The 14,342-nt window shown below is 41.7% G+C and overlaps 1 protein-coding gene across 2 annotated transcripts in view; it reads right to left on the bottom strand.

The window, feature by feature from the left end:
- Positions 1-14,342, bottom strand: part of klhdc8b (kelch domain containing 8B) — a 283,831-nt gene that overhangs the window by 72,864 nt on the left and 196,625 nt on the right. For both annotated transcript variants that reach the window (XM_078170215.1, XM_033628898.2), the window contains one exon: positions 13,356-13,580. In XM_078170215.1, the coding sequence (XP_078026341.1) occupies positions 13,356-13,580 (225 nt within the window). The remainder of the gene's footprint in view (positions 1-13,355; positions 13,581-14,342) is intronic.

Below are 14,342 nucleotides of genomic sequence, written 5' to 3'. Positions count from 1 at the left end.
AAACTGAACAAACTTCACAGCATACTGACTACCACCAAAGGCAAATTAAAATTTCACTTCTCAAGTTAAGTCCTTCAATAATGCATGTTTAATTTCAGTGATGTCCTGTTTCAAACAAACTAGATGATGGAAATACAACTGACAGTCTTCTTGTTACCCTGAACATACCAACAAAGTACCAAAGTGTATCTGCAGTATCCTGTTGATACACAGTAGTCTAAAAGAATACCCATAATGCAGTGCAACTCTAAGAAAGACATGTTGACAACCCAGATATTTTTTTTTCTTTGTCCCACCCTACTGTGCTGTGATTGGCTAGTACTAACCCTAACTAGACCACTTTGCCCTCACCCTAATCACTTCCGACCTTGACACGTCAGTGTGATGAGTGGGTCAATCACAGCACAGTAGTACCAGCCAATCGCAGCACAGCAGGGTGGGACTAGGCAGTGGAGAAAAAAAATTGCGCTAGAAAACCAAAATTGAAAAGAGTATTTACATTTCAGTTTATCAGAATAAGCCATACATTTTAACCTGCCTCATAATCTAACTTTATTACTCAGAATCACAGGTGTGTGTTTATGGGCGTGTTGACCCAGCACTTATGAAGTAGTTGTGTCTTCACATACTCTTGTATGCAAGAAGGCTTTTTGGCTTCTTCTAGTAGAAGATACTGTATCTTCCACACAGCCGTGACTCGCAGTGAACACCAGAACATCCATTAACCCTGCGTGCCGCTCTGCTTCTCATCAGTGCTGAAAGCTGATGTGGGGAACATTTAAATGCAAATCACCTTGATTAAAACATTCTGACTGTACAAAAATGAACAGGTAATGAACCTGCTCAGTATTAGCAAAGGCCCAGAGGGTTATAACCTCTATTAAAGAGCATAATCACAGAAGCTCTCTTTCACATTCAAGCGTATGATTGTCCTCTGGATAAACTTGAGCAAACATTCCACTGTGCCACTAAATCAAAGTAACTATATAAATCTAAACCTACTTGCAAGGTCGGCCTTCTCATGTTCACTGTCTTTATCATTTCTTATTTCTGTTCTTTTGGTTTATCTGCATTTGATTTTTTCTTATCTCTCTTACTTGGAGGGCTGCATTGTGGATCTGAAGCCTCAGGCATATTCGCTGCTCATATGCGTGTATGTAAAATGTCAACACTCCCACATTTTACATATGAAATACTTGCATTAATATACACTTTGTATGTTGAAGGTGGGTGTTTCACGTAGAGTACAGAGAGGGTTTTTGGTGCCTCGCCTTATCTAGAGAACATCTTTGTATAAACTGCAGCTAAAACAAGAAGAGGATGATGTTCACAAGAATCATACCACCATCATTTGTTTTTCCGTATTTTATCACAGTTTCCTGTCTTTTGCTGAATCTCTAACATGCTCTTGTATCAACAAGGTTGGCTATGGTCTTTTGCCTGGTACACAAATGAAGTCTACATCAAAGCTGGGAGGAAAGATGTTACTTCAAGTCTTAGATCTTTTTAAAAAAAACCTTTATGTAACATCGTTCCCATAGATTGACAAGTTTTACCCCTTGGGCATATTCTGTACAATTTGAGCCTATTTCTGACCCAATTTTGAGCCGCACGACTTATCTTGAAGTCAAACCGAATTTCAGCGTCGTCTGGTGTCATTTGCTGTGCAGTGTAGCGAGGACCAATCACGGCCCGATCAACTGCTCTCAACTGGCCACTGGACATTTGGATGAATTTCTTATATGTCAGAAATTTTGGTCAAGTGTTAAAAGGTTCTCACACAGTTGACACAGTGCTGTGAACTTGCTAACTGCAAGATAAAGACCAAGAGATGGACTTTTTAGCCCTTCTCTATATTATTGTGAACCTTAAAGCTCCCTATTATAGCGAACAAACTTCCAACTGCCCGCAGACGCAAAGCTTTCAAACAAAACTTTATTGACAATTGTTATTAGCCAGAACAGTTCGCAGGGGCTTATAGACAGTTCTACTGTCTTTTTTTTTACGCGTACAGAGCCGTCAGGTCATGGCTTGACAACTACACCACACCTTGTGAGGACATAAATTATGAGCTTTACATCGCAGACAATTTACTCATACCGTGGGAGTTAGTCTCAAACAATAACATTTCTAAAACAGGCTTTAATCATACAGTATATGCCCAGCTTTGGTGGTATAGTTATAAGTGTCAGATATGTTTCAACCAGATTATTTAGATGCTGTAAAAGTAAAATGAAGATGAATAAAATGTGATTATCATTTTAATGATAAAGCATACTTTTATGAAACATTAAGGATAGGGATGCACCGAAATGAAAAGTACCAAATACTGAATATCATTGTTTAGTTTTTCATTAGTTTTTGCAGATGAACCCCCTCCAGATTAGTGTTTTCACGGTACCAAAATTGAATCCCACTGTACGATACCAATGAAAATATCATGGTTCTGAGTAGTATCACAATATCACAGCAAAAATGTGGCAGATGTGCCTTTTGTCATTTATAAAAAGATAAATTACGTTTCTATTATAGGCTATATCAATGATATTTCAATGGAATAAATTATTTATTGACTTATTCATACTTCAAAAACAGCATCAATGAGTGATGAACATAGGGGGGGTCAAAATATAATAAATAAATAAATAAAATAAGAATCAACCAGCCACCCTCCTCCCCTGACAGTCCCTTCATAAGTAACGAACAGTCCCTAAAGTGCGGTGAGGTTTGTGGACCGTGAACGGCTCGTTTCTTCTCTGACACGTCACATACCTGTGTTCGGCTGGCTCGACCGTTCAGGTACTTCTGAGCAGTCCACACGCCAAGAAGAGGATATTACTGGAGCCGACTTATCCGTCGCTGGTAAGCCGATGGCCGCCGTATTTGACAGGAATACATTACTGCCTGTGTCTGTGACCCCCGTTCAACCCACAATCGGTGGGATTCGCCTTTCGTTTCTGCTGCTGGTTGAAATCTGTAGGCTGCTCGCACAGCGTGTTGAATGATTTAAGCCTATTTTGCTTGCTCAAAACTATTTTTAGTCGCAAATGTGAGTGCGGTTACGGACGGATCGCCACACTGCCGACATTTTAATCCACCTGTAACGGCACGCTGTTTGATTGCATTATCAAAACCGCGCCGCTATTATTCGGTCTTGATTTAACTTAGTCCACCGAATACCGAATGTGTGTTTTTTTGCAATATTCGGTGCATCCCTAATTAAAGATTTGCATTTTCTATTATTGTGATTTTTTCATTCTACCTGCTGCATCAAGTTTGGCATTAGCAGGCTGCCCTTCAGGAAGTGGGGGCCCCAGATTTAGCAAAGGGGCCCGAAACTGAAAGTTGAAACAGATTCTCAGATGTGTGTGACCACAACATGACTGATAAAAGTTGTTATCTTTTGGCAGACAGCCAGTCAAAGCTATGAAAATGTGATGTGAAAAACCCTTTTGAGACATTGCAGCAGCTTCTATGTAAAGAGGTTTGTATTGATCTCCTTGTAATTACAAAAATTTTACTTTAAGTCTTTTGGTCTTTTGTATGTTTATTGATTATGTGAATGAGTGCTTTACAGAACAATTTTCCATGACAATGTTTAACATGCGAGCCATCACATTACGTTCCAGACAGTAAACATGCTCATGGCTTTCACTAACGCTTTCAAAGCACACTTCATTTTATTCTTAATGCATTGAAAGCTGCTCTAATCAATATTATTATTATTGTTTATTTTTACAGTGGATTACATGACAAAGTGTAATGTGAAAGATGTTGCTTGTACTGATGCACAGAGAATTATTATCTGACCGTGCAGTTTTTAGCCTTTAGCCCCCAGCGTAACTGTTTTGATGCGCTCTTTTCCTCCTCATCAGTGCCACTTTCAGATGCAGCAGGGGGCTGTTTTAGCAAAAAAAAGCTCACATATACTAACTGTATGCTACCTGCCCAGCAGCCAACAGCAGACAGACAGTTAGGGACTACCTGGAGAGCATAATATTCGCATAGCAAAGCATCTAGCAACTAAAGAGCCAGATATTTTTCTCTGGAGTTGGTGGAGACCAAAATAGAGATAAAAGAGAGTGGTTCTTTGGGACACACGCTCACACACACAACTTCAAATAAATGCTTATGTTGCTCTGTGTCTCTTGGATGTGTAAACAGACAAATGCTATAATAGCTTTCTTATGTGATAATGTGTCAATACTGTGTTTCCATCTTGTTGTACTGCCCCCAAGTGGCCACAATGAGTAATTGTTGCTGATTTAAATGAGGTTAAAAAAAATACAGATCAATGAAAACATTTTTTTTTTTAAAACTGACTTAAGGTCTCTAGTATGGTTCAAGCTCCAAAATCACTGTATTCTACATTTCCCATTATGCTAATAGTATTTTATTTTCCTAAACAACCCCAATCTGGAATTTGTTGGAAAAAAAAGGTGATCTGGAATCCCAAGTTAAGATAACTCCAGTGATGTTATCAGTTTTAGTTAACTAACGGTATTATCAAAATGTTTTATAAAATTACTTCAGATACACATGCCATGCAACAATGCTGCATTCACAACTGCACCACACACACAGGCAATGCTGCATTCTCTGCTTTCAGGTTTGATCTCCCTCTCAAAGGCGAGGTGAGAATGAGACCTGATAGTTGAGAAGAGGGCCATTATCCTTTAAAGCCAAACACATTAAACCTGACTGAGAGGATTCACGGAAGCAAATGGATAACTCAAATGTTAAATCGCAAGCTGACAGGCACAGGGGAGTGTCAAAGGATGCATTGTTAATATGGATGGATGGAGGTGAGACTCGCCTGATTTTACACATGAATGCCACACACAGCGCTGTACACTTAGAGCGGGGATCTTTTCACGAGTGAGCAACCAAATAATCCCCATATCTGCGCTCACTGGAACACTTCCTGTTCTTGAGCATCTGTCTGTACGTCTTGGTGTCTTCACAAACACACACACGGCAGGTGTTTGCTTAGTCACACACACGCGGAAGTTGATCACATGCAGTAGGCAGCTAATACCTTCTTTGTGCTTTAATCAATTCATCCAGCAGTGAGCAGCTAAATCATCATTTGTAGAATATCTAATCATCCTCCTCCACCTGGCTGCACCACACACAGAAGAGTCATCTGGCACTTTCTGCTGTGTGTGTGTGTGTGTGTGTGTGTGTGTGTGTGTCTCAACTCTCTTTCCAATATTGTCCAGAGTCTAAATGTTAATGTCCTGATGACAAATCTGATCAGAGTTATGAGAGTTCAGAGGACCTTTTACTTTCACTAATAGAAATAACAAGACTAAGAGTCTACAGCCATGATAGCTGCTCTGTCAGACTGTAGCAAATGCTAATGTTAGCATGGCAAGATCACAGTGACACAGCAAATAGTTAAACATCCTAGTCATGCATGTTAGCATGCTAACATTTGTTAATTAGCGCTAAGCACAAATTACATCTGAAGCTGGCGGGAATATTATTAGTTTTGCAGGTATTTGGTCATAAACCAAAGCACTAAACATCCAGCTGATTACAGCGCTAGGAAAAGTTGAGGGATCCCAAAAGCGATCATAATTCATCAGGGGGACAAGAATGCTTGCGCCAAACTTTACAAACATTTGTAGTCTAGAGTGAATTGCCTCAACTAGAGCTGTAACAGTTTGTGTATTCGTAACCGTCACCGTCCCCTGCACAAAGACACATCATAGAGCAGATGGATGTGAAGACACCTTGCGCTCCTCCACCTTCAGCTTGAGGATGGCCCACAGGTGCACAGGTGAGTTTAGGGCTGGATACATACTTAGCCAGTCCATCACCTTCACCTTCAGCTTCCTCAGCAAGGCAGCTGTCATCTACTAGGTGTGTTTTGGGTCATTATCATGTTGGAAAACTTGATAATGAAAACTTGCAGCCCAGTTTCTGAAGAGGGGCAATCATGCTCTGCTTGGAATTCATGTTTCCCTAAATGAACCGAGCTCCCCAGAGCCGGCAGCACTCATGCAGCCCCAAACCATGATGCTGCCACCACTATACTTGACTGTAGGCAAGGGACAGTTGTCTTGGTGCTCTTCACCAAGGTGCCACACATGCTGAAAGAGCACCAAGACAACTGTCCCTTGCCTACAGTCAAGTATAGTGGTGGCAGCATCATGGTTTGGGGCTGCATGAGTGCTGCCGGCTCTGGGGAGCTCGGTTCATTTAGTGAAACATGAATTCCAAGCAGAGCATGATCGCCCCTCTTCAGAAACTGAGCTGCAATGCAGTTTTCCAACATGATAATGACCCAAAACACACCTAGAAGATGACATCTGCCTTGCTGAGGAAGCTGAAGGTGAAGGTGATGGACTGGACTTATTCTTTCATCATGCATACTTCACATTCATCTTGAAGTGTGCACTTACATATGGTAGTATGCTACATGCCCACACATTAGAACACGTGTAGGCTTGTTGTAAATTTATATGCATTCATTCATTTCCTGTAACCGCTTATCCTCTTGGGGGTCACGAGGGGGCTGAAGCCTATCCCAGCTGACAATGGGCAAGAGGCAGGGTACACAGGTCCCAGACTATCACAAGGCTGGCACATAGAGACAGACAACCATTAACGCTCACATTCACACCTACGGCCAATTTAGGGTGCATTCACACCAGGATAGTCCAGGGGATATGGTTCAATTGGGCGGGGAATGCCAAAAAATGTCATACCTTCATTTGGTTCGATTCACTTTCACACTGCACTTTTTTAAAGCGGACCAACCACCTGGACAACGTCACACAGTGACAACAGCTGCTCGTTTGGGAGCGGTATTGCCCAAAACGACCGCTGACCAGGAAGAAAAAAAACATGTGGAAGAAGAAATTTCCCACGGTAAGCGAACCGCACAGACCCCCAGTTTTCGCTCGTTTGGTCCGCACTGGAATTTTAATGAGCATCCACGCCACTCCAAACAAACCGAACTATCCGTGGAAGTGGACCAGGGTTAGTTTAAAGCGGACCAAATAGTGTCAGTGTGTCCTTGGAGTCACCAGTTAACCTAGCCTGCATGTCTTTGGACTGTGGGAGGAAACTGGAGTACCCGGAGAAAACCCACAATGACACATGGAGAACATTGAAACTCCGCACAGAGGGGCTCCCCCACCCAGGGTTCGAACCAGCAACCCTCTTGCTGCGAGGCAACAATGCTAACCACTGGGGGTGTCGGTGGCTTAGTGGATAGAGCAGGCGCCCAATGTACAAGGCTGTTGCTGCAGCGGCCCAGGTTTGACTCCAGCCTGTGGCCCTTTGCTGCATGTCATTCCCTCTCTCTCCCCCCCTTCACACTTGACTTTCCTATTAATTAAAAGGCAAAACTGCCCCCAAAAATATCTTTAAAAAAACAAAAACAAAAACAATGCTAACCACTGTATGGCTGTACCGCCCTAAATTTATATTACCACTTCTTAGTCATGTAGGGACTTGTTCTCTGCAAGTTTATGATGAAAACTAGAGTGTAAAATCAATATTCTAAAAACTTAAAAAAATAAAAATAAAAAAAAGAGCCAAGACACACTTCCAACAGTGCTTAGTTATTATTTTATGATGAATCACATTATGGCATTGTTATGGTTCTGGTGAACTCTATGATACTGTTTTGTAGATTAAATAAAGCATCAAAACATATGGGTGCAACATATGAGTTCAACTGGGAACAGAATCAATCTCCCCGATAATCTAATTAGCATACCTGCAGCGTACCTGCAGTGTCAACATACCTGTGGAGTCTGCAGCTGCTGCATAGATGTTCCCAGTTATTACAGTGACTCAGTGCTCTCTCTTTGTCTCTACATCACTCCATATCCTGCAAGCCACTAAAAGTTTGACAAGGGCACTTGAGCGACAGTAGCCCCAGCAGAGCTGCAATCCCTGACGTTCCTACTGAGATTGTCTTACTGTGTGCCCTTCTCTGCCGCCATCTTCAACCAAAGCACTTTTTTTCTGTCAAACGTCGATAGGAAGTGCAGAATCAGTTTCTGGCCTGTTGTCTGATATTGCAGTAGTTACAGGACATTTTTAAAGTTAGTTGAGAGCAGGGCAAAGAGAGCAACATGACATGTCGGGGGTGTCTAGGGGTGTGGAGTCAGACAGAAGTGAGCCCTACAGACCTGAAAATCACTCCTCCTCTCTGCTGCAGGCTCGAGGCTACATAACCACTACTACTATAACACGCCTGAAACCTAAAGGAACTGATAGTGGTTGTGTTGCATTGTGGGTCATGTGGACCCAAGGTTTTGATAAGGAAAAAAAATACCAGGGGAAACAAACACAATATCACTGGTGCTGCATTGATGTTGGTCCTTTTTTAAACTGCTCATTCTGTATCTGACAGTGTCAAAGGAATTCAATGCTTTGTGCTCTTTTAAGGTTAGGGGAACATTATGATCATTTTTTGTAATGGTTAAAAATCTTACAGTTACAGTCATGGAGTTATCAAACAGCGGTCGCCTGTGTTAACGTCCAACATTTTGGACCCTGGTCTCCTCCCTCTGTGGACTATGACATTATAATAACATTACACAAGATGGCTTGTCACTTTTGGGGCATTTGCCAAAATGACTGATACTCACATTTTTCTTTGGAGGATTTTCTCACACTCAGAATTTTGAAGTGGGCTGTCTTTGGTCGCAGAAGCTCTAGATCTAAATCAGCCATTGTTTTTGACTGATGAACAAAGATTTTGCCATGTTTCTTTCAGATCTGACAAATGTAAAGAGACCTGTTCAGTTTGCTTGTGCATTACCATCTGTGGCGCACTGACAGAGTTGGCTAAATGAACTGCAGTTAAAGGGATAGTTTGGATCTTTTGAAGTGGGGTTGTATGAGGCTGAAGTAAGTGTATTACATACAGTAGATGTCAGTCAGTAAGCCCCCAGTTTGGAGAAGCAAGCAGGAGTACTGCCACAGATGCTAAGCGATGTACTGCTGTGGATGAGGGCGGCAACTGGATGTATTTTAGCCACCTAAAAAAATGCTCCCATCAGAAAAAAAAGAACAGTTTAAGTGTACGCTATATTTAGAATATTTTCCACTGCTTTACTTTGCCGCAGACAGCCATTTCAGAAGCCATTAATGTGTTCAGCTCCCTATCCATGCTCTCATCAAAGCCACCAGACTCCATTGAGAAAAACAGCAATTCAGCAAGCAATGCTCACTGAACACAGGAGCTGCTGGTCTACCACTGCCTCGATCAGTAAGTACGTTTATGTTATTGTGTAACTTTGGTGACTCCAAACTAACCCTTTTAAACACCAAAGTAACACAAAAACACAAACAAACTAAGTGATTGAGGCAGCAGTAGATCTGTAATACCTGTGTTCAGTGATGTTAAATTACTGTTTCTCTCGACAGAGTCTGGATTTCAAGAGAGAAAAATAACAACAGTCTTACGGCAAGGTAAAGCAGAAAAAAATACTCGCGTACACTTAAACCAATAATTATTTTTCAATGTGGGACTTTATTTAGGTGGCCAAAATCCATTTTGTTGTTTCCCCCTCCACAGCAGCACATTGCTTCGCTTCAGTGTCATTACTCCTGCCTGCTTCTCCAAACTGGGGGTGTGCCGACCACCATCTACAGTATGTAACACACTGACTATGGATAAGAACCTCATAAAACCCCACTTCACATCCAAACTGTCCATTTAAAGTCAAGAGGACACACTCCCATCAACATTCCTATAACATTACACTAATACCAAAACACTCTGTTAAATAGAGCTACAGCAGAAATACTTTTTATCTGTGCTGCCAGTGTTAAACCCTTCTGCCAACCCTTCTAGAGGCCTCAGTGTCGATTCAACCTTTAGCCAACAGCTCATTTACTGAGTTACATAAAAGTAAACCATGAAAATCCCCTAAAGTTTACTTAAAATTCATGGCACCAAGAGGGACACGATTTTTCTCAATCTCTCTCCGAAAGATTATACTCTTTCAGAGAGCTGTTGAAACCCATCTGGCATATCAGGTGTCTCCTTCTTGTTAATAACAGACATAATTACAGCCTAATATATGATGAAGGCTCACATTTCTGTTTCATGCTGCTTAAAATGGGATTTGCAGGAAAAGTAATATAAAATAATAATGTGGGCTCATCAAGGCCTATCATAGCCCAAATCATCCTGTTCTCAAGGTAATACATTATTTTGTTTCAGGTGCTAAACTTTTGCAGTGCATTAAAATGCAGCCTTGAAGTAAAAGGAATGGGTATGGCATACAGAGTCACTCACAGGTATGCAGCGACTGATTTGGCTCATCTAAATCAGCAGACACATTTCCCACAGTGCGTTTATGCATTCGTTCAGTTATTTTTGATGCAGCAACATTTCACACGAGCCATAACTCATCAGCATGAAGCCCCATCTGAGCATCCGTTTGTTTCTGTCACTGGCCAGAAATCTGGTGCATGAAAGAACTTTCTATATCTGCATCACCATCAGCTTTGATATGATCTGACTCAACTAATGCATAATCTTCCTATATTTGGAGTGCATTGTGAGCACAGAACACATGCTCTCACTCCATTCAAAGTGCTCCAGGGTGGAGATGAACCAACCAACAGTTCTTTTGAGCTGTGCACAAAGCAGCCTATCTCCTCTCATGTATCCAAATCAATAAACAAAGAAGGAATTGGTTCTATAACAATTTCCCTAAAATTAAATCATCAAGAAATCATCATTTCCATTTACATCATATCTTTCCATGTGTAGACTTCAAACAGTAATGCCCTGAAAAAGCTCCAGTCTTGGAGGAATGTGAGCGTATGACTTCTCCATTTCTTTGTTTTTGACTATTGCCAACACTATGGCCAACACTCCACAAGCTTTGTTAGCATGCTTTGTTCTACTCAACATTCCCGCCTTGTAGTCAGTCCTGAGAATGAATAAAAAACTTTGACAGTGAAACTTGAATCAGCCACTCATGCTACCACATTATACGGTAATTAATTAGTAAAAGTAATGTTATTACTGACAGGTCTAATGTGGAAGATTTAGTGGCATTTAGCTGTGAAATTGCAGATTATCACCAGCTGAAACTTTTCCCGTGAGCCAAGTGTGTAGGAGAGCTATGAAGGCCAACACAAAAATGTGAATGACCCAATCTAGAGCCAGTGTTTGGTTTGGGCTACTGCAGAAACATGGCAGTGCAACACGGCGGACTCTGTGGAAGAGGATTCGCTTCATATGTGTTTGGCTCAATCTAAAGTATTGAAAACAAAATGATTCTTAGTCTCAGACAATTATGCAGTGAAAAAACACACTTACTATATTATATTCCACTTCTATCAATATATCCCCCTAAATCCTATACACTGGATATTTAAATTAACCATCATTATTTATAGAATGATGGATAAAATGTTATTCACACTGTGTCATATCACAACTACAGCGATGTTGCTGTGAGATGGATAATGTGTATATATACTTCGTACTTTTCTAAAAAAAAAAAATTGCAATGCGTATTGGAATATTTTAGGCATTTTTTTCTACTATGATAACATTTTTTAAAAAAATAAGTTTTAATTTTTTCTGCACATCATATGTTGCATATGATGCCAATATTTGCATAAAATAAAACAAATATGTTAGAAAAATTCTTTGCTGGTTCAAAGTTTTAGAGGTTTTAGAGGCACCTGGATGAAACAGGCCTACCTGATTGTAAAGACAGTGAACAACAGGTAGAATAGGCTACATTACATATGAGGCAGACACCGCATTAGTGTTAGCATCAGATGAGAGACAGAGACCATCATGCACCCTGCAGCTTCACTGTCAGGTAAAAGAGAGCTTGGTGTGCCTTCAAACACTTGACAGCAGCTGTGACACTTTAAAGTTTGTAAAGTTAACAAGGTCCAACAGTTACTCAATACAATAACCTGTGTCCAGCGTTCTAAAGTGGTTTATTAATTGTTGTTGTGCATTTGAAATGATAACTACCCACTCTTTGAAAGATGTTAAAACTCGCCTGCTCTTTGCTGCAGGAAGCTGCGCGGGGCTCATGTGTTTGCGTTATGGCGCTGCTAACACTGACACTAATGGCTTGACCCAGTCATTACATCTGCTAATTAACACTGGGTTACATTAGCCATGTGATGCTAACAGTTATCCCTGTCACTGTGAGTGACTCTGCTCCAGGCGCAGCAGAAGTCTCATGAAAAACAGAGGGAGAGGAGCAAGACAGGGCTGAGTGGATCAGTACATGTGCACAGCCCTACAATGAAATGACATTTTCTGCAGTGAGCAGAAATCGGCTGAATTTGCGTTAACTGTTGTAATCAGAAAATTCTGGAGGGACTGACGAGTAATTTCTAAGAATTAGATGCTTCTATTTCTGAGGATTTTAATGTCAGTGAGTCAGCAACAACTATGTTTGTTAGTGTTAACACGATGTTGCTACAACACAACAGTAAAAGGGCAGGTGGAGCCACAGGGCCCAGCCAGGTATCAGATGATGATTCCATGCTTTAGTTACCACTTGCCTTGACTGCTATAACTCCTTGTACATGGGAGTCAGTCAGTCCTCGTTGTCACGCCTGCAGTATGTGCAAAATTCTGCTGCAAAGTTTTTAACTGGTTCACGTAAATACGAGCATATTTCCCAAAAGCTCGCCTTTCTCCACTGACTCTCTGTCTGTTAAAGAGTTAACTACTGCATTTGTTGATAAAGAACTTCATGGATTGGCTCCCTCTCACTTATCTGATCTTTTAATTCCCTGTAACCCACCCAGGTCACTCAGGTCTTCCGACCAGTCCCTTGGGCTCAGCGGAAGCTGAGGGCCGACCGCACATTCTCGGTCTGTGGAAGAAACTACCCCACCACATCAGATTCTCCCCCTCTGCTGAGTCATTAAAAGCACAGCTCAAGGCCAACCTCTTTTCTTTGGCTTCTGAATGTACTTGAATCACGAACACTAATTGGCTTCTTATAATGGTTGTTTACTAGTTTTTGCATTACTCATCAATTTTCTTTTTTCCCTGCCTGGTGTGTGCATGATTTTGTTGTCTGCTTTGTTGACCTGTTTTTATGTTGCCTATGTTTGTAAAGCACTTTGGTCAGCACATGTTTTTTATTCAAATGTGCTATAAAGCTAAATTTGACTTGACTTGATTGGCTGAGGGAGGGATGCAGGGAGGAAGATAAACGTGAGGGAGATGACAGTCACCCCTGCAGAAAAGTAGGCAGTCACCAATAGTCAGCTCTGTGTATGCGACTGTGTGTGCCGGCTCACCAGGAAAGTTTCAGGTGCTTAATATAGGCAGTTGGATCATAAGTTCTGCCTTAAAGGAGTATTTAAATGTTACCACTTACCTTGATCCAGATCATATTCCTCCATGGTACTGACAAAGTGAGGTCTGGAGTAGAAGTTATGCGGCCCCGGTTGCTGGAGGCCCCCCAGGCTGAAGAGGCTCCGATCATTTGTGGCACAGCAGGAAAAGGCCCTCCGGCTCGGGATGCAGGGGTAACGTGTCCAGCTCTTCATCTCCAGGTCAAAAGCCTCCAGCGCCGTCACTGGCATCTTTCCCTGACGACCACCTGGAGGAGGCAGGAGAATGTTCATCAGGGTCAGAACACATTTATGATGATATGGCTTCAAATGTCCACAGGTTTGACATCTGTTCAAAATTTACTGAGAATATAAACGTTTTCAGACCAGAGGAAATTTGTCATAGATCTAACAACAAAGTTCAAAGGCCGTGCCTACATGTATACAGATATTTAGTTTTAGGTCACTAAAATTGAGATTTTTAAAAAATGACTTCTAAGGTGCAGAATTTTTTAAAACTATGCTTGTTGTTTGTTTGTCTGGACCATAGACTGTATAAAAATATGGACGTAGTCACAGTGACGTCACCCATTGGTTTCTGAAGAGCGGGTTTGAAGCTCAAAGTTGGCGGCTCTGGCCATCACCATGTTGGCAGAGCCTAACTCTGCCCAACTCCCGGCCCATCAAAAATGGGCAAAGAGGCCGGCCAAATGAAGCCTGGTTGCTTAAACACGCCCACCTCGCTCGAAGCTGCTAAGTTAGCTAAGGCTAACAAGCTACACTACTTTGGCTAGCCCTGTGGTGTTGGCTGCTCCCGCTCATGCTCCTGCTTGGTACCAGCTCCCTCACGAAACAAAATATACAAAAGGCACAAACACGGCTGAGAGGTCAGGTTCAATGACTTGCAAATTAGCTGAGATGATGCCTAGCAGCCAGCCAGCGGCTACTTAGCCACCTGTGATGGCGCCAACTGTCACTCAAAGTGACCATGCCCTTAATTATGCACAACTTTAAGCCTTAATAAAATTTAA

This window comes from Epinephelus lanceolatus, chromosome 8 (assembly GCF_041903045.1).
Source record: "Epinephelus lanceolatus isolate andai-2023 chromosome 8, ASM4190304v1, whole genome shotgun sequence".
Lineage (NCBI taxonomy): Eukaryota > Metazoa > Chordata > Actinopteri > Perciformes > Serranidae > Epinephelus > Epinephelus lanceolatus.
Note: the sequence above shows the minus strand (reverse complement) of the source record. Positions and strands in the feature narration are given on the sequence as shown.